Source organism: Rhincodon typus, chromosome 19 (assembly GCF_021869965.1).
Source record: "Rhincodon typus isolate 14 chromosome 19, sRhiTyp1.1, whole genome shotgun sequence".
In the NCBI taxonomy this organism is placed as follows: Eukaryota; Metazoa; Chordata; class Chondrichthyes; order Orectolobiformes; family Rhincodontidae; genus Rhincodon; species Rhincodon typus.
In genome coordinates, this window is record NC_063350.1 from 31,588,776 (window position 1) to 31,607,543 (window position 18,768).

The 18,768-nt window shown below is 37.7% G+C and overlaps 1 protein-coding gene across 1 annotated transcript; it reads left to right on the forward strand.

Annotated features, from left to right (window-relative positions):
* The first annotated feature begins 268 nt into the window (after positions 1-268).
* Positions 269-16,298, forward strand: LOC109912573 (thyrotropin-releasing hormone receptor). The gene is made up of 3 exons (XM_020512004.2): positions 269-427; positions 1,067-1,912; positions 15,877-16,298. The coding sequence occupies exons 2-3, from the start codon at positions 1,115-1,117 to the stop codon at positions 16,288-16,290; spliced, it is 1,212 nt and encodes a 403-aa protein (XP_020367593.1). The 5' UTR covers positions 269-427; positions 1,067-1,114; the 3' UTR covers positions 16,291-16,298.
* The last annotated feature ends 2,470 nt before the right edge of the window (positions 16,299-18,768 follow it).

Here is an 18,768-nt window from a genome sequence, read left to right on the forward strand (position 1 = left end):
GCAGTACATTGTTCTCCCTCAATCATGAAAGTAACAGTCTCAGCATTCACGGATGAATTACATTTCGATCTAGTGATTGGCAATTCCCAAATGAATTCGAACAACCTTGAAACATATTAATTCATCAATGGTATGAAGTGAGTAAGGCTCAGTCGGTGTCCTTCATGGTGAAGTAGGGGTTTTGCGATGGGATTATTGCTGTGCGTGTGGCTGGTGGAGTCAGGAGGCTCTAGGACCTGGATTGGTAGGAGGCTGTGTAGCTGTAGAATCTGGCAGGGCAGCTCGTCACTCTCCATGCGCCATTCAGACGTTAGCTCAGGAGAGATGCCAGTGTTCTGTCACTTTAGTTCAACACAGGCGTCGCAAAGCACTCTTAACTACCACGGCAACTGAGGCAGACCGCGGATGAAAACCGGTTTCCCAGGAAGTAAGTGATACTTTCAATGGACACCATTATCCATTGGCACTAATAATAACACAATTCAGGCTCAAATTAGTAAATATTTGATATTTTACTGCTTAGTAGTTCACTTATAAAAAGCGCTGACGTTCACCCATGTTTAAAACTAGATAAATAATCAGAATTGTACTTAGCTCGCAGACAAAACAAAACAGATGCAGAAGACGTAAATAAATTAATACTAGATAGTTAGACAATAGGAACGGTGTGAGCAAATTCATTCATTGTACCACAGTAACTTCTAACGACCGCTCCACTCTCCTCCTCACCCGAAGGATCTAGTGCTAATGGTGCTGCAGAAGATTTCTACGTGAACTGTCCCTCTGGTTGGGAATTTGTTCACGAGAATCTAGCTGCTCGGTACACCCACCGTTTTCCTTCGAATTTGTCTCAAAACCACTTGATTAACGTTAAGAAACGAATGAAATCGGAACAGTGAGTAAACTAGCGAAGGGGGAAACGTCAGTAACAGCAGCTTGTCAAGATTTAGAGCAAAACTTTGAGCCCCGGCTCATTATCTTCCTTGTTCAAAAGTACTTTGTTTCTTTAAAAAAAAACTGTCTTATATTCTTCACTAAGTTATCCTGCCGCTGTTTTTTCACATAGGGCAATGAATCCTCAAAGCTAGCAAACCTGGCTGCTAGATCTGTGACCATGGAGAACAGAACAAGTGGGATTGAGCTATTCAACAATTCAATGAACCAGACGGTAGAAGTGTCGAGGATGCCTCAGAATCCTCTCGAGTACCAGGTAGTTACTATCCTGTTGGTCCTGTTAATCTGTGGAGTGGGGATAGCTGGAAATGTCATGGTTGTACTGGTGGTGCTGAAGACCAAACACATGAGAACACCCACTAATTGCTACCTGGTGAGCTTGGCGATTGCAGACCTGATTGTCCTCCTGGCGGCCGGCCTGCCCAATATCACTGAAAGTGTGGTTGCCTCCTGGGTTTATGGATACGTCGGCTGCCTTTGCATCACATACCTGCAATACCTAGGCATCAATGCGTCCTCGTGTTCCATCACCGCCTTTACCATAGAGCGTTACATTGCAATCTGCCACCCCATCAAAGCTCAGTTCATCTGCACCGTGTCCAGAGCCAAGAAAATCATCGCTTTAGTATGGGCCTTCACATCTGTGTATTGCGTGATGTGGTTCTTTTTACTGGACATCAAGCAGATCCCACATGTCAATGGCATCCAAGTGGTCTGTGACTATAAGGTGTCAAGAAACCATTACTTGCCCATTTACTTTCTGGACTTCACTATATTCTACGTGATTCCTTTATTCGTGGCCACAGTTCTGTACGGGCTCATTGCTCGGATACTGTTTCTGAATCCGATCCCCAGCACTCCGCAGGATTCAGCCAATAACTCCATTCACAAGGGGCGCAGCAGCGCCTCCAAGATGTCCTGTCGCCGCAACAAGGGCGCGCAATCTTCAAGAAAGCAGGTAATTTCACAAATCCATTTCAAACCATTCAGTGGATGGCCATTTTCTGTTCACTGGCCCGCCACTCCCCTCTCAGTATCTTCCACAGCTCGGTGCATTTCATGCATTTGCAGACAGTTTAGATCTTAGAAATAAAGCAGCAGTGAGAATTTTGCAGCGAATCACGGGGTGACCGAGAGGTTTGAAGTAGCAAATTTCCGCGTGTTTGCGGGTCCTACACACCCACTACACATTCTGGAAATCTATACTGTAGTATTACTGTACTATGCGGCAGAAAGAAAACTCCACAGCTTTTGGAAATCTGAATTTAAACCAAAACATGTTAAAATACTCAACAGGTCTGACAACAGCTGTGGCTAGAGAAACAGCTTACGTTTCTGGTTAAGGATTAGATTTTCTGCTTTTACCTTATACTATAAAGCAAGTTCCACTCCAACGGAAGTGTTTTAATGCTAAAAATACGTTATTATTTGAGATTTTAATGTATATGTATATTATCGTACCAAAAACCATTTTCCTTCAGTTTTGCAATTGATATTGTCCACATACCTGAAAATACTGGAGTATCAAGTCACACTTGATGTTTACACAGTGTTTTGGTCGAGCTCACAAAGCCACACACCTTTTCAACATTCAAAAATAAATAAATACTTTTTTAAAAAAAAAAATTCTACACAATGTAAGTTTATCTCTTACAATTTAAAACCCAGAAAGCAGAATTCTTGAAGGTTACGGTAGATGGCGATATGAGGCCTCTGCAAAGTAACATCGAGTGGAAACGGTGAGATTACTTCTCCACATTAGTTTGCTCTCTGCTTGGTCACAACGATTCGCCTAATCTTGTGAAGCGAAGCACGTCGTAGGCTGCAGTACCCGAGTAACTAGATTTCCGAGCCAAATAATAGAAAATAGAAAGTTGTCACGAGACAATCAGCGAATGAATAGACATACAGGACTACATTCAAAGGTCGATAGTGCGCGCAGGTTGCTCCGGTGTTGCTTGGCCTATTGCTATGCACATTACTTGCCTCCATTACATATTTGTCAATGTAGTTTCACTTATAAAATTCATCTTATCTACTTTATTTATGTGTTCAATGCCATTTAGAAATTCTTTCAGCCAAAATTGTCTAATGCAGTTTTTGGATAGCTGAGCCATAACGTCGACGAAGATTCAACATTTGATCTGCAATCAATACTGAGTTATCTTATTTCAGACTGTCAGACAAGCTACAATTGGCTTTACTAACCACTAGTAGGTGAAGGTAGAAACACTTGATCAGTGACCATTGTTGGAAGTTACATATGAGCATTAGATGATGAGCAATCAGATGTGATGTCCTTGCAGATACTTATTTGTTCACGCATGATCAATGGTTATTTGGATAAGATATTGAAGGTTACACAGTGCCCGTTGTTTGGTACCCCAGAAATGTGACAAGACATTCATAAGAGCAAGACAAGAAAAATAATCTTCCATTATTCTTGATTTAGTGCTTCAAGTTTAGTTCACTCATCATCAACTAGAATTCAAGGTGAAAACCAAAAGAACTGCAGATGCTGTAAAACAGGAACAAAAACAAAGTTGTTGGAAAAGTTCAGCAGATCTGGTAGCATCTGTGAAGGATAAAACAGAGTTAACGTTTCAGGTCTGGTGACCCTTCCTCAGAACTCAGTTCAGCAACTTTGTTGTTGTTCCAGAATTCAAGGTGAAACTGGCATTTAAGTTATAGAGTCATAGAGGTCTACAGCACAGAAAAAGGCCCTTCGGTCCGTTGAGTTTGTGCCAATCAAATGCAACCACTAACCATTCTAATCCCATTTTCCAGCACTTGGTCCATAGTCTGTATGCCTTGGCATCACAAGTGTATATCTAAATACATGTTAAATATTATTAGTGTTTCTGCCTCTACTCCTCTTGAAGACGAGTTCCAAATTCCTACCACACTCTGGATGAAAAAAAACCATTTTCTCATAATCCCTTTAATCCTCCTGTCCCTTATCCTAAACCTATGCTCCCTGATCATTGATCCCTCCACGAAGGGGAAAAGTTTCTTCTCATCTACTCTGCCTATGCCCATCATAACTTTATACATCTCAGTCAAGTCACTCCCTCAGTCTCCTGTGCTCCAAGGTAAACAACCCAATTTAACAAATCTCTTTTCATAACTAAAACTCTCCAACCCAGGGCACATCCTGGTAAATTTACTCTGCACCTTCTGTAGTGCAATCATATCTCTCCAACCAAATTCTTTTATTTGTGAGGTATTATTTTTTCTGATGCATAAACCATTTAGATTTTTGTATTTCCAGCCAATAAAACAAACCTGCAATAGTTTAATTCATTATTTTTGTACTCCAGCATTGTAGAGATTTGTGCACTTGAACCCTTTGATCCTTCATGAATCGTCTTAACATTAAGAATATGTTTTGGTATTTCTTCCACAGATTCAAAGTGGATTATGATGTTGAATTTCATCTACCAGTTTTGCTGTCACATTTGGTCTGTTCACCCTGCTTTCCAGCATTTTTCTCCCATTTTCTCAACTTACTGTCTTTCTCTCTTGATATCACCAGAAAACATGAATATACAACTCTGTATTTTTTTATTTATGATATTGATGTATATGGTGGAAAACTGAGACTACAGGATAAATACACCAGGAACCCCATTTACCACATAACGTCCCAATTGTCAGAAAAAGCTGCTTTGTTTCCAAATTTGGCTTTGAACTCTTAATCGTTTACCAACATTTATCTTACCAAAATACCTTCTGGAACTTATTCAAGATTCTCCTCATTCACCATGTTAGTGACATCCTAAAAAAAGTTAACTAGTCAGACATAGTCTAGTTTCAAGAAACCCACGCTGACTCTTTCTGTCTGAGGAGTGGTTTCATGAAGTTTTTCCCGGATTTTAAGTCGGAGCGCGGCAGCCCGCCGCTCAAAAGCCACCCACAGATCTTTAACATCTCATTTTCAGCTCTCAATTTTTCCCCCAGTTGGACTGCATTGCCATGAAAACAGCCTAAAAGAATTGTTAAATCAAGTAAAAGCCATGCTGTTAGTACGGGGATAAAAGGCTAATCAGTCCCCTGTGCTTTATGATTTCAAATTATGATATGAACAAAAAACATACATGTGCTCTAAATAAACACATTCAAGTTGTACAATTCCACCTTAGTTACACATGATGCCTTTGGCTTGAAGAACAGGTTTTCCGGTTGCAAACAATTCTGTTTCTTATTTAAGATGATAAAACATTCTAAATATGCTATTAAAAATCTTCTGTCATTGTGAGAATCGATAGCTGAAAAAATTGTCTTAATTCCATCTTCTTAATGTAAAAGTCAGTTTTAAAGATTGTTTTACTAACCAATTATCTTAAAAGTAATCCATTTGTTTCAAGATCTGATTTAAAAATTACAAAGCATTCTTTCAATTTTATATGCACTTTTTTGATCACTTTTTAATTTTATGTGAAAGTGCATTGTTCTATTTCCATTAATTAATATGCAAAGTGACACATAAAACCTGAAGATGCATACATTGGAGATGCAAAGGAAAATAAAGTAAAAAAGATGCAACTATCAAATAATATGATGATTTAGATTAGGACTATTTTAACTTTGATTTTTTTCCCTAATAATACAGAATTCAGTATATGTATTTTATTTTATACATAAATGCATTCCGCCAGGGAACTTGGCACGTTGCTAGTATCTGGTTTATCTGTGCCAAATTTAAATTGTTTGCTTCCAATGGTTCTTATTTTAAATATATTCTGTTAAAAATGAACCTCAGGTTAAAAAAGAGTTGCCCACTCCTGGCTTAGAACTTCAACATCTGAAATCATGGCCACTAAAGATCGAACAATTAAAATCAGGGTTGTTTAAGAAATCAGAACTGGGGGAGCTCGGATAACTAGGAGGGTTGTGGAGTTGAAGGAGATTACAGATGTAGGGAATGACAAGGTCAAGAAGGAATTTTGAAAACAAGGATGAGATTTTCAAAATCAAGATGTTCCTTAATTGGGAGCCATTCTGCAAACATGGGTAATAGGAAGCAGCACATGGGTTGAGAAAAAAAATGTGGGCAGCAGAATTTTGGATAAACTCAAGTTTATGAAGGGCGAGATGTGGCATGTTGGCCAGGATTGTGTTGGATAAACAAGTCTAGAAGTAACAAAGTGAAGTAAGTATTTAAGCAACAGATGAACTTAGGCATGGGTAAAATCTGGAGATGATGCATAAGTACAAATAGGTATTCTCAGTGAACTTATACAGGGAGTCTCAAGCTCATCTTGAATCATTATGACAATGATATTATGAACAGTTTGGATCTGCCTCAGACATGTGTGTCAATCGCTAATATTAATCTAAGGAGGCCATTGTATACAAGACAATTCACCATCTATTGACATCAAATTCACAGTCAATAACAAGAAATATTTATGCCAAGAAATATGGAACCACAAAATCAACATTCCCATAACTAATTTTCCAATTATCTGCCTTAGTTCTCATGTGGTTAAGATGTGCTTGAGACCTTACTTCATTGTACAACTTACAAACACCAATACATTGAATGACACGAGTCAGTGCTAGATGTCAGAATTAATGTTCATGATAGGATCTTGCTTTCCAACAGGATAACTGCAGGATAACCACATTGTCTTCATCGCTTGATGGAATTCAATTGCTAGCATCGGAATTTCACAGGGATTATAGAGCCTTGGGATGAAAATTACCTCCCCCACTATTGCCCCCACCAAAAAGCTGCTGGCCAATTAAATAATAGCATCTTTCCATGTTGTTGGTGCAACTGAGAATGGTGGTGGCTGCTGTTAATGCACTGGTTAAAAAAGAGACAGCATGCCAAAAGTGAGTGGAGGTAGAATGACATCATGGGATTGGAGAGAAGGATGTGCAGGCAGGGTGATGGAGGCAAGGCGACTGGGTCTGTCAGGGAGTCTCTCTTTCAGTACCTGGTTCTTTGATCAGGCAGTGAGTCCTTTTGGAAGAAGGATCCTTTCCTCAAGGAGTCTGCAAACATACCTGGCAACCTTTGCATTTTGGTCTCCTTGCATGGTGAATTTATGCTCACTGCTGGTTAAATACCAACAGATATGAGAGGAAGCCTTTCAATGGGCATTAATTGTCCAATTAAGGGCCTCAATTGGCATCTGGAAGGAACGCCACCCATGAGAATTCCTATTCTGGATTTAACTGGATGGCAGTGGGAAGGCACTATGTTCCCCATTCCATAGCCTCTCACCCAATTAAATTGTCTACTATCTCCACACTCATCTCCAGTAGGGCAGTAAATTCTGACCACAGTCTCTGCTATGTTACTGTATTAGTGATATTGCAGTCTCAGTTAAGACAAACATTTAGGAGCTCTTGGTTATTTGTAATTGTCATTTTCAATCATGAGCATCCTTCTCCATGAACAATGTTACACTCCATTTAATAGAAGAATGATTATTGCTTGAAGATATATATATATATAAAATAAATACATGACATATATGTATATATATAATATACATTTAAAATTTTATCTTGATTAATGTTATGGTTAAAGTTTAAGGAAATAAAACCTTATACAAGATTTGCTGATCATATTCTGAAAACAAATTAATCTGTGAGCATATTTGTTGCTAATGAAATCACTTGGCCTAACTATTGTGAACATTGTATTTGTAATGTAATTTTCTTTTCTTTCTTTGCTACTCTAATTTCTAATTGGTAATGCTTCATTTAAATTTCAACCATCATCGAATTAAAAACAAAACTTTCTGTCCTCAATAAATCACTTTTAAGTCATATTACATTAAAAATCTACCCAATCAAATAATAGTTTTCTCATGATAATTTCCCCCTCTTTAATTCATTGATAAAGGGGCTATAAGGATTGCTGCGCACATTTACAGACAAAGTGAAATTAAAAACATAAAAAGGAACCAATCAAGGTGCTATGAGACATTTTTAGTGAAATGGGCAAAAAAGGACAGTTGGAATTCACTACCAATGCCTTTGAAGTGGTATACTTTCTTCAAAAAAAATACTAATTACATTTCGAGAAGGGGATGAATAGGTGGTGTGGAACAGAGAGAGAATGGTGGTTCAGGCTCTTGAGACACTTAACGTGGTGTCTCAATGTCATTAGGTAGAAAAGAAAATTATTAAAATGCTCAGTTTTACGGCATTAGTTCCGAAATTTAAAAGCAAAGATTTTATGTTGAAGTTATTTTGTTACAACTACACTTAGACATTCTCGAATACAAACTTATAAGTAAAACCAGAAGGTTGCAGCAGCAAAACAGACATTGGAAATGGCCAATGATGCTGAACTGGTCCTTGAATCCAAACCTTCTTTCTGCCACCCTCAAAGACAAAAAGGATAGAAGCTAGGAAGGTGAAAGGAAGGCAAGTAGACAAGGATGGGAAGTTTTGCTGGAAAGGCAGAAGATCCCCTTTCTATGCCAGAAAGAAAAGTGCTGAGGAATGTAAGTGATATCTGAAGGCCTAAGTGTTTCTGTTGTCACATGTGATACTGTCTTGCAGATTGCTAAAAGCTATAGGGTCATTCTGTTGGATATATTGGGAGACACTAGATCAGTGCAGAGAAAAGCACCCTGATGGAGAATACAATTGATTCGGTTTTAACAGTGACTGCAGCTCTGGACCAAGTATAAACATTGCTATGACTGCAAGGGAAATAAACAAAGGACCTGAGAAGGAGTTCTTGACAATAGGAAAGTAACTCTATTGCTCAAATGAGACAAGTAAACCTATTGGCATACTTTGAGGTACAGTCGCCAGTCATAGAGTCATACAGTATGGAAACAGACCCCTCGGTTCAACCAATCCATGCCGAACATAATCCCAAACTCATCAAGTTCCACCTGCCTGCTACTGGCCCATATCCCTTCAAACCTTTCCTATTCATGTATCTATCCAAATGTCTTTTAAACCTCTGTGTAAAAAAAATTGCCTCTCATGTCTTTTTTAAATCTCTCTCCTCTCACCTTAAACATGTGCCCTCTAGACTTGAAATTCCCACTCTAGGGAAAAGACAACTACCATTAACTCTATCTATACCTCTCATTAATTTATAAACTTCTATCAGGTCACCTCTTAACTTTCTATGCTCCAGTGAAAAAAGTTCCAGCCTATCCAGCCTTTCTTTATAACTCAAACTTCTATACCCAGCAACATCCTGGTAAATCTCTTCTGAATCCTCTCCAGCTTGATAATATCCTTAGTATAACTGGGCGAGCAAAACTGGACACAGTATTCCAGAAGAATCCTCACCAATGCCCTGTACAACCTCAAGATGACTTCCCAAATCCTTGCCTTTTTACCCACCCTGTCTATATGTGACACAAACTTTGAAGAATTATGTACCTGCACCCCTAGGTCCCTCTGTTTTACAATACTACCCAAGGCCCTACCATTAAATGTACAAGGCCTACCCTTGTTTGTTGTACCAAACTACAATACCTCACATTTACCCAGACTGAACTCCATCTGCCTTTCTTCTATATTCTCATCCAAATCATTTGTATAAATGACAAACAAAAGAGGACCCAGAACTGATCCCTGTGGAAGTCCATTGGTCACAGGCCTCCAGTCTGAAAACCAACCCTCCACCATTAATCTCTGCATCCTGCCATTAAGCTAATTTTATATCCAATTGGCAAGCTCACCCTGAATCCCATGTGACCTAACTTTACTAATTAGTCTATCTTGTAGAACCTTGTCAACAGCTTTACTAAAATCCAAATAAACAACATCTGCTGCTCTGTCATCATCAATCTTTTTGGTAACTTCCTCAAAAAACTCAATCAAGTTTGTGAAACACGATTTTCCTCACACAAAACCATGCTGACTATCCCTGATCAATTTTTGTCCCTCTAAATGTCCATAAATCCTATCTTTTATAATCACCTCCCAACAATTTATCCACAACCGAAGTCAGACTCACAGGTGTATAGTTCCCCGATTTCTCCTCACAACCTTTCTTAAACAAAGGTACAACATTAGCCACCCTCCAGCCATCAATCACCTCACCTGTAGTTATAGATGATGCAAATATTTCTGCAAGGAATCTCGTAATTTCCTCCCTTACTTCCCACAATGTTCTGGGATACATTAGATCAGGTCCTAGAGATTTATCCACCTTTTTATTCTCCAAGACCTTCAGACCTTCCCCTTCTGTAATGTGAACTGTTTTTTAAACATCAAAGTTTATTTCTCTGCATTCTCTAGGCTCCACTTCTTTCTCCACAGTAAAAACTGACACAAAATATTCATTTAGTATTTCTCCCATCTCCTGGAGTTCAATGCAAAGACGACCTCAAAGTCTTTTCCTAGGGAAAGGCATGATGCTTCCACCAGTGAATGATATGAATGACAAAGTTTTAATCAATGATATTAGTGGTGCATATATACCCACACCTTTGTACTGGGCAGAGATCCAAAAGGTGAATGATTGAAAGCACCATTTCATGATCCACATAGGGCAGTGAAGAGAATTGGTAAAGTAACTTATTTAACTGACACTCAGATCACCAGAAAAATAGTTAGTTACATTATATGAAAATGTTGAAATAATATCAGTGTTAGGAGGAACAAGTACATATGTGTTAGATAGAACAGTGGAACGTGCAAAGTATAGCAAGGATGAAGCAGAAAGAGAATGAGACAATTCCCAAATTGAACCAGCAACTATCCTAACATTGAATTGTTAGGACAGTTAGACACCATACTTTTATACATGGAGGTAGAAGAATGAAAACACCTAACAAGTTAACTGACCAAATTTAAAGGAGCCCTCAGGAAAACCATGGTATACAACTTTAACCATACATGATGTGGATGTGGAAGATTGCTTTTCTGTGTAACTTAAGTCCAGAGAAAGAGGCCCAGGTGAAAGCAGAAATCTAGTGCATCTTGGAAAAGTGACTATTTAAACCCAGTAAAAAAGTGGTTGGAGCTCCCAAATAGTCAATCATGATAAGGTAAAGACTGTCACAAAAGAAGACTCCTACCCAGTCCCTCACGTGAAAGATTGTATTGATAGGGATGGCAGTGCCAACTTTATGACCAACATAATTTTATTAAAATGATACTATCAAGTTCATTAACAGTCAGAGCTAAAGATATAATGGCCTGTATCACACCAGTCAGTCATTTCCAATGCCGTGTGATGACATTCAGGCGAGACAATTTCCCTGGAAACTTTTGAGAAACAGATGAAACAAGTCAAAGCCAGTGTTCCTAATTGTGCAGCTTATCTTGATGATATACAGTGAAATTTGGAAGCTTCACAAATGGAATCTTCTTTTTAGACTGATTTGTTGATAAGCCTTGCCAAAAATGAATTTGCAAAGGCGCAGGTTTTGACATTTCGTAGGACAAGTGCTGCCAAAAAAAGTGCAGCTTATATGTAAACTAGGAATGAGAATGAGACTGTCAACGTGTCTTTGTTTTGTTTTATATTTTTGTTGTGTCCACACTTCAGAAAAGCTTAGAAAGAGCACAGTTAGATTCCTGTTATAATTCTGGGCTCCGTACTACAAAAATGTGTTGAGGCAATATAAACAATAATTCATTAGACTGATGCCTGCTATGACCAAATACAAAAATGTCTTGAAAACATGGCGTTATTTTCATGAGAACAGAGGAAATAATGGACAGAAACATCCCAGCCCCTGAACTTCATGGAGCAGTGGTGATAAATTTGGGAAAACCAGGTGAGATGTGAGATGATATATCTTTAGCTCTGGCTGCTAATGAACTTGATAGTATCGTTTTAACAAAATTATGTTCTTCATGTCAAGACCAAAAAGTTGCATTTTATGGTCAAGTCCTAGATGTCAAGACAAAATTATGTAGAGCACGTAGTTTGTACATAGACGTCGTGGTAAATGTGGCCTGTGCCTATGGAGCATACTCAAGATGTTTGGTGCCCGCTGTCCAACATGGAAGTCTTTTGGAGCAAATGGTGAGTTGAACCTACTCCGGTTTCCAGTTTGAATTTTCCTGATGACCAGTTAGTGTGGTGAATTTGATGAGATTGCAACCTGTGGAGTGTTGGTTGTTAATAAGGCCTTCAACAAGTAATAATGAGCATCAACTGAAAACTCACCACTGCCTAGCAAGAATCTTCTTATGCTGCTTAAAAAAATACACAAAATGTGGGCAAAATGATCGCTCAATATCCTGCCTGACTCACCACCATCCATGTTGCTCAGAGCCTGGTAAGATTACACACCTAGTTTTCTTTAAACGTGCAAATAGAAAACAGCATAAACCATTTATGTAAGTCTTTTATTTTTATACACTCAATTCATGCTACTGTATCCAAGTGCAGTTTAATTTAGTTTGTTGTTGGGACATAATTTTGGCAAAGATGATATTTTTCAGATTACTTAGAATAGATGTTCCAATCAAATGAACTACAAAAATATAATTACAAACAAGCCTTTATGTAACTTAATAAATATTTATGTTAGGATCATTCAATGTGATAATATCAGAGATCTTTTTAAGTGTTTGTTAGTGGCTATGTGCTTGAAACAGCCTTTATAAAATTTTGCTTTGTTAGTTCTGCATAACAAATTTTGTTTATCGAATCATTTATAAAGGAGTTGTAACATGAAGATTTAGTACAAATAAGTTTTGCCTTCCCTCAGAGCTTTTTAAGTTTAAAACTTCATGCCAATGTTATCTCCGCAGTTAGTTAAATGTTGAAAATAATGAATTTGAATTATAAGTATTGTAACAGTTTGGATCAATAAGATACAAAGAGTGCTAATTCATCCTCAATCGACCCTAAACCATCTTGGAGTAAAACTGGAAATAACTATTTTCAGCTTGTTTTACACTGCACCCAATCTTCTCTGCCATTGAGAAAAAAGTTGGTGCATTCAGCTGAGACAAATCTCAGCCTACCAGCAGTAGCACCACCGCCATGCATCAAATTAACAATAATATCTAAGGAAAATGAAGATAATTTGATCATGTTCAATACAAGAACCTGCTGCCATATTGTTGAATCAGGCTTTTGAATTCCATCGTGTGAATGGAGATGTTAATCTTTATGGTTAATTTGAGTAAATCATAACTGTAAAGCTCAGAGATAGTAGGAACTGCCAATGCTGGAGTCTGAGATAACAAGGTCCAGATCTGAAACGTGAGCTTTCCTGCTCCTCTGATGCTGCCTGGCCTGCTGTGTTCATCCAGCTCCACACCTTGTTATCTTATAACTGTAAAGCTCGTGTCTTTTTAAAATACTCACTGTGCATTTTTAGCAAATTTTTTGAATCTTTCCGTTCCGTTTGCTAACACTTTGAGGTCTAATGATTGATTCTATGAGATTGGGAATCTTATGGGTGCCTGAATGACATGAGCTATAGAGAGATTTGTGGCCGAATCGAATGAGAAGTTTGGTGAGACTTATTTCAACATCAGGAGAAATATGGTGCAAATTTTATTTACCAAACAGTGTGGTAAGTTTCTTGCCCAGCAGTGGCAAGTTGTTAATTAAGAGGGAATTAAAGCATGTTAAATGTCACTAGCCTTATTAGTATTCAGCTTCCTTACTTAGCAAATATGCTAAACAAACTATACATCAAGAAGTCAGAGCAGTTGCCTAGTGACTTCAGCTCACCTTTGGCTTTGAGAAGCCTCCATATTCTTCAGGACCAAGCAACATCTCAAGATACAATCCCAGAGCACCAGCTGCACATGCCCCGCATCCATGAACGTTAACTTATGACATTTGTCGAACACTCAAGATTACAATGGCATCTCTCCAATCCATTTGCATGTGCTTAGAAATGTGACGATACTATGGCTTAAGAGATGCATTTTGTCCTGGTCTTTTTATGAAGAAATGTTGAGACGGAGGCGCCGAGTGGTCCGCTGAATTCCAGTGAAGTAAATCGCTGTGAGGCCTTGGTTTTTTTTTAATGTTGGAACAATAGAAGCAACCTGAATGGATAGGGTTAAGCTCCCACAGAACCAGGACTTTTAATTATAGTTTTTTGTTAGCAGTTAACCTGTTCAGGCATGTATGACATACCTCTGGAGAAAAGGAGACTTGAAACGGGGCCTTCTGGAAGTAGCATCACAAGACCCTTTTTTAATTTCACTAATTGCTTGGTGGGATTTGAACCCAAGTTCCCAGAGTGTTAACTTAGCTCTGTGGATTACTATCCCACCATCTCCCCAAGAAACAATTTACTAGGATTTCAGACTGGCAGGAGAGACCCCAATGGGTTTCAAAGTCATCGCTTTAACTATCGGGCTGTGGCTACCAACACACAAAATCTGTGTACGCTGTTAGCTATACTAGGCAGCATAAATGTTTTTAATCGACCTGTTATGACTTACCTCTGGAACAAGTGGAACTTCTGCCTCAGAGGTAGAGACATTACCACTGCACCACAAGTGCTCCATAAACATTTTGAATTAACGTGGTTTATCATGTTATGATACATCTTGAGGGCAGGTGGGACTTGAACACAGGCCTCTGGCCTATAAGAAGGGATACTACCACAGCCCACAACCACAACAATAGAACACTACACAACAGCCCTCTCATACTGGTTTACATATGTATTGCAAAAGAACTGATTCCACTCATAGTGTAATTTTCTCCAAAAAATTCATTGTATTTTGGACTTAGTCAAAAAAAAGCTTAAGGTTCAGTCCTATATTATAACAGCGACAAGATGTCACTAACGCTTCCTTGTCTGTAAAGCAATTTGAAACATTTTAAGATTAATAAAAATATTGTGCAAAAGCAAATTCTTCCTTTCTTACTTCAATTGATATTAATGGTCCAATATTTAATTCCAGTGTTCATGCTTCTGATACAGCCAATTATTTTTTATGCGGTCATTAATTTTATGGCTTTGAGATTTGGAAACATTTGGGTTTCTCTTTCTAAATAATTTCTCGCTTCATTTAACTTACCATATAATTGACTCAATGTAGAATATTGCTATTTTCCTCATTATTTTCAGTCATTATTCTATCCTATTTCTCCATGTGGAATTAGCAGCTAGAATGTTTTTCTTTGTGTTGCCAGGGTTTGCAAATTTTTCTGACTCTATATGGTTTATCTATAATCTTAACTGTCGATTTACACCCTCTCCTGGTAATTAATGGCTACATTTTTCTGTACTCTGTGTTCTGGATAATGTTTCCCTTTAACTTTTCTTACCATTAGAAAACATACATTGATCTTAAATACTCTTTCTTTCTTGTGCTCCTCTTTGTTCTTCTGCACACACATGGATGCAAACACACACTAAGCGAGGCCTGATTACTTGCCCTGATATTAAGTCAGCAGTCATCCTGGGATGTAATATTTGCAATACAAGGACAACCACTATTATTACAAGAAAAGCTGTTCAATCTTCCCAAATGATTTATAGATAACAACGGTATGGGCTTGATGAAGAACAGCGAGTTCTCTCAATGGAATGACCAAAGACCTGGCATCAAGCAACACAAGAAAACAGATTAACAGTTCACCCATCTCATTACTATCTGTATGGTCATACTCTGGACAAATCGACTGTCAAATTAGCCCACAAACTAACAGTGATTGCAAAGCACTTTGAAATATCCTGAATCTTTGAAAGTTGCCACACACACAGAAATTCCTTATTTATTTTCTCTCACCATGCATGCATATTGGCAATGCAAATTACAACAATGAACAGTGTTTGCATTGTTCAGTGTACATGTAAGACCCTAATTTTTTTTCTTGGGAAGGAAAATAAAGTGCCTGTCCAATGAAACAGTTTCTTGTTTTTTAGAAAGCTGTATATTTCTAGGTAATGATTTCCCAGAAAATCCTCAGAGAAATTAATTTGCCAAATCAAGATTTAATATAACCCATTTGATAACCTTTTCCCTTTTATGTGCTTTGCTTTTCAGGTCACTAAAATGTTGGCAGTGGTGGTTATCCTTTTTGCTCTCCTCTGGATGCCCTACAGAACCTTGGTGGTTGTCAACTCCTTCATGAATACACCCTACTTGAACACTTGGTTTCTGTTATTCTGCAGGATGAGCATTTACCTAAACAGTGCTATCAACCCTGTCATTTACAATCTAATGTCTCAGAAATTTCGTGCTGCCTTCAAAAAACTTTGCAAATGCAAACAGTCACAGGCAGAGAAACCTTCTGCCTACAATGTGCCTGTTTACTACAGTGTAATGAAAGATATGTCTCATGAAAGTCCAGATCATGATCTAACAGAGCAAGAGGATATTAATGGCTATCCAACTTCTAACAAGAAGTTAAATTTTGATAATACTTGCTGTGATACTAACACATTTAGTGTTGCCTGAAGTAATAATGATCAACTTATAAGAACTAGTATGAGAAAATTAAATACCTATTTGGCAAGCATATGGTTTAAATAATCTATATTATTTCCTTTTGCTGATGCACTATATAATATTCTCAAAAGGAATATTACTTCCTTGCCCTTGACAGTTTTAAAGTAAAGTACATTGAACATTTTACAGAGACAATTATGTCACTCAATTCATTTACCACTTATGTTTTAAATTATAATAAATAAACACTTTTTATGTATAGAAGTTAAAGCTGGCGTATTAAAAGTAATTAGGTGGACGAGTGCAAATGTTATTTGTAGCAAAATTATAAACTTGATTTCATATTTGAAGTTATATTTGAGCTTGCAATATCAGAAGAAGTTTCCTGCACTCTCTACCCAATACACAGCTTATTTATAGTCAACATATTATTGGATTACGAACTGTCTAGAAATCTCCTGAAGCTCTGCTATTTCAAGTATTTTCTAAGGAGTGTGGCAGGTCTTCATACAGGGACATACACCGCAATAGCTCTATTATTATGTATCTTCCCTGACTGATAACACAAAAAATGTGAAACCTGGGTCATTTTAGGACAAGCCACCTAAAATAAATAGGTAGTCTTTTTGAAGTATTTACAATGTTCTTTGAATCTTTATTTATGGTAGCTTTATGACAATCATGAATAAAATAAAGTGCTATTTCTTCATGTAACTAAATGATTAATAAATAATAGTACTTTTCAATAGTTACCCTTTTTTTTGCTTAACAGAAGCCAAGAAGTTTCCATTATTAAAATTATAAACAAAGGTGTGCCATGGTACAAAAATGCTTAAGTGATATTGGTTTAACATTTATATTTTGTTTTATAGTGCACAGACTTCTAAATCCAGTTCTGATAATTCACAAAATTACTTTCTGTTGCTGGGTTTTAAATGACATATGCTAATGTGTGTAATTTGCTAATGTTTATTTAGAAATGTCCTCAAGCAAATGTTGCAGTGCTGCATATTTATTAGGACTAGGACCTTAAGAAAACTGTACAATGAACTTTTTGTGAATGTTAATATTGTGTGATCATACTATAGGTTAATTTATTGAACTCATTATCAATTATTGCCATTCCTTTTTCAGCACTGTGTATAGTATGCAATTGTTTAAAATGCAAGTAGATCACATGACATACAACAAACTATTCCTACAGCTTTTAAGTAGCTTTGTGAATTTAGTTGAGGCGAGAATGCCAATAAGCCTCATAGTCATGTCTGCAATTATTTACGCTCATGGTGCAAACCAGAAATCAAATGTAGTTTGGGAATCTTATCTTGATTTGAATAGTAAACTAATTGAATGTATATTTCAACAGAAAATATCTCCAGTAGAACAGATTTAGGATCTTTTATTTGCATATAATACAAATCAAATGATTCCATGCATTGTGTATGTTTTGAATTGTAAAATTGTAAGGCTGTATGTAATGTTCGGTGAATGTTCTTGTACTTAAGAATTTGTCCATTAAAGTGATAAATACAATGGTCTTGTCACTAATTGATATCAGAAAATCTAATAATATAGAATGTTGTCTTTTCTTAAAGTCCATTGCCATCACACTCCTTATTTTCTCACCTATTAGCTTTCAGTTCAAAAGCTTTTTAATTGCATTATCATCTTAGTTGGTTATTTTTACTTTTATATTATATTTACTTATATTTTACGTTTATGTGATAATATGAACTTGCACCTTTTCATAAAACTGAAGAAAACAAGGTAAACATTTGTAGCATTGAACTTGGGAAAATAGCATTCCAAAGTAAATGGTTGTAGATCTTTTGTCAGAATTAGACAAATAGGTGGTGATCTTATCAGCATAGTGGTGGCACCCAACAATGAGCCTGCCAGTTGGGAGCAAACCTGCTTCAGCTGTTAATGGGAAGACCAGCCTCATTCATTGATGGTCTGCCAACTCATTAGTTGCTGTTGTGACGCCCGTCCATTTGAAGAATGGACATCTGTGCTCCAGAGGTGCCAACCAATCAGAAGACCAGCAATGTTGATCACTGTTGGGACTGACAAGGAACCATGAGCACAGCCATTGCTACTGGCCAGACAGTGCTCGATAAGGGGTGTTGGCAGTGAGGCGGGTTGCTCTGCGATTGGCCATTGACACCATTGGGCCCCATCATGGGACGTGGCATGCCTGAATAAGAGGATGTCGTGAGCCCATTGGGAGGCTGCCAGGGAGGACCAGGCACCTCACTCTCCCAAATGGCATAGCACCCACATGGTGGGCATGTTCAAGCAGCTGAGATATCAATATTGGGAGTTTAGAGGAGCCCTGCCTCTACCCACCATCCTTTGTTATCCCTGTGATAAGGGGGAACACATTTAGGAAAGAAATTCCTAACTTCAGTCTGTGTGTTTTAATGAAATATTCACTGCAAAAAATATGTTACATCATTTCCCTTTTACTAAGATCATGATTAATGG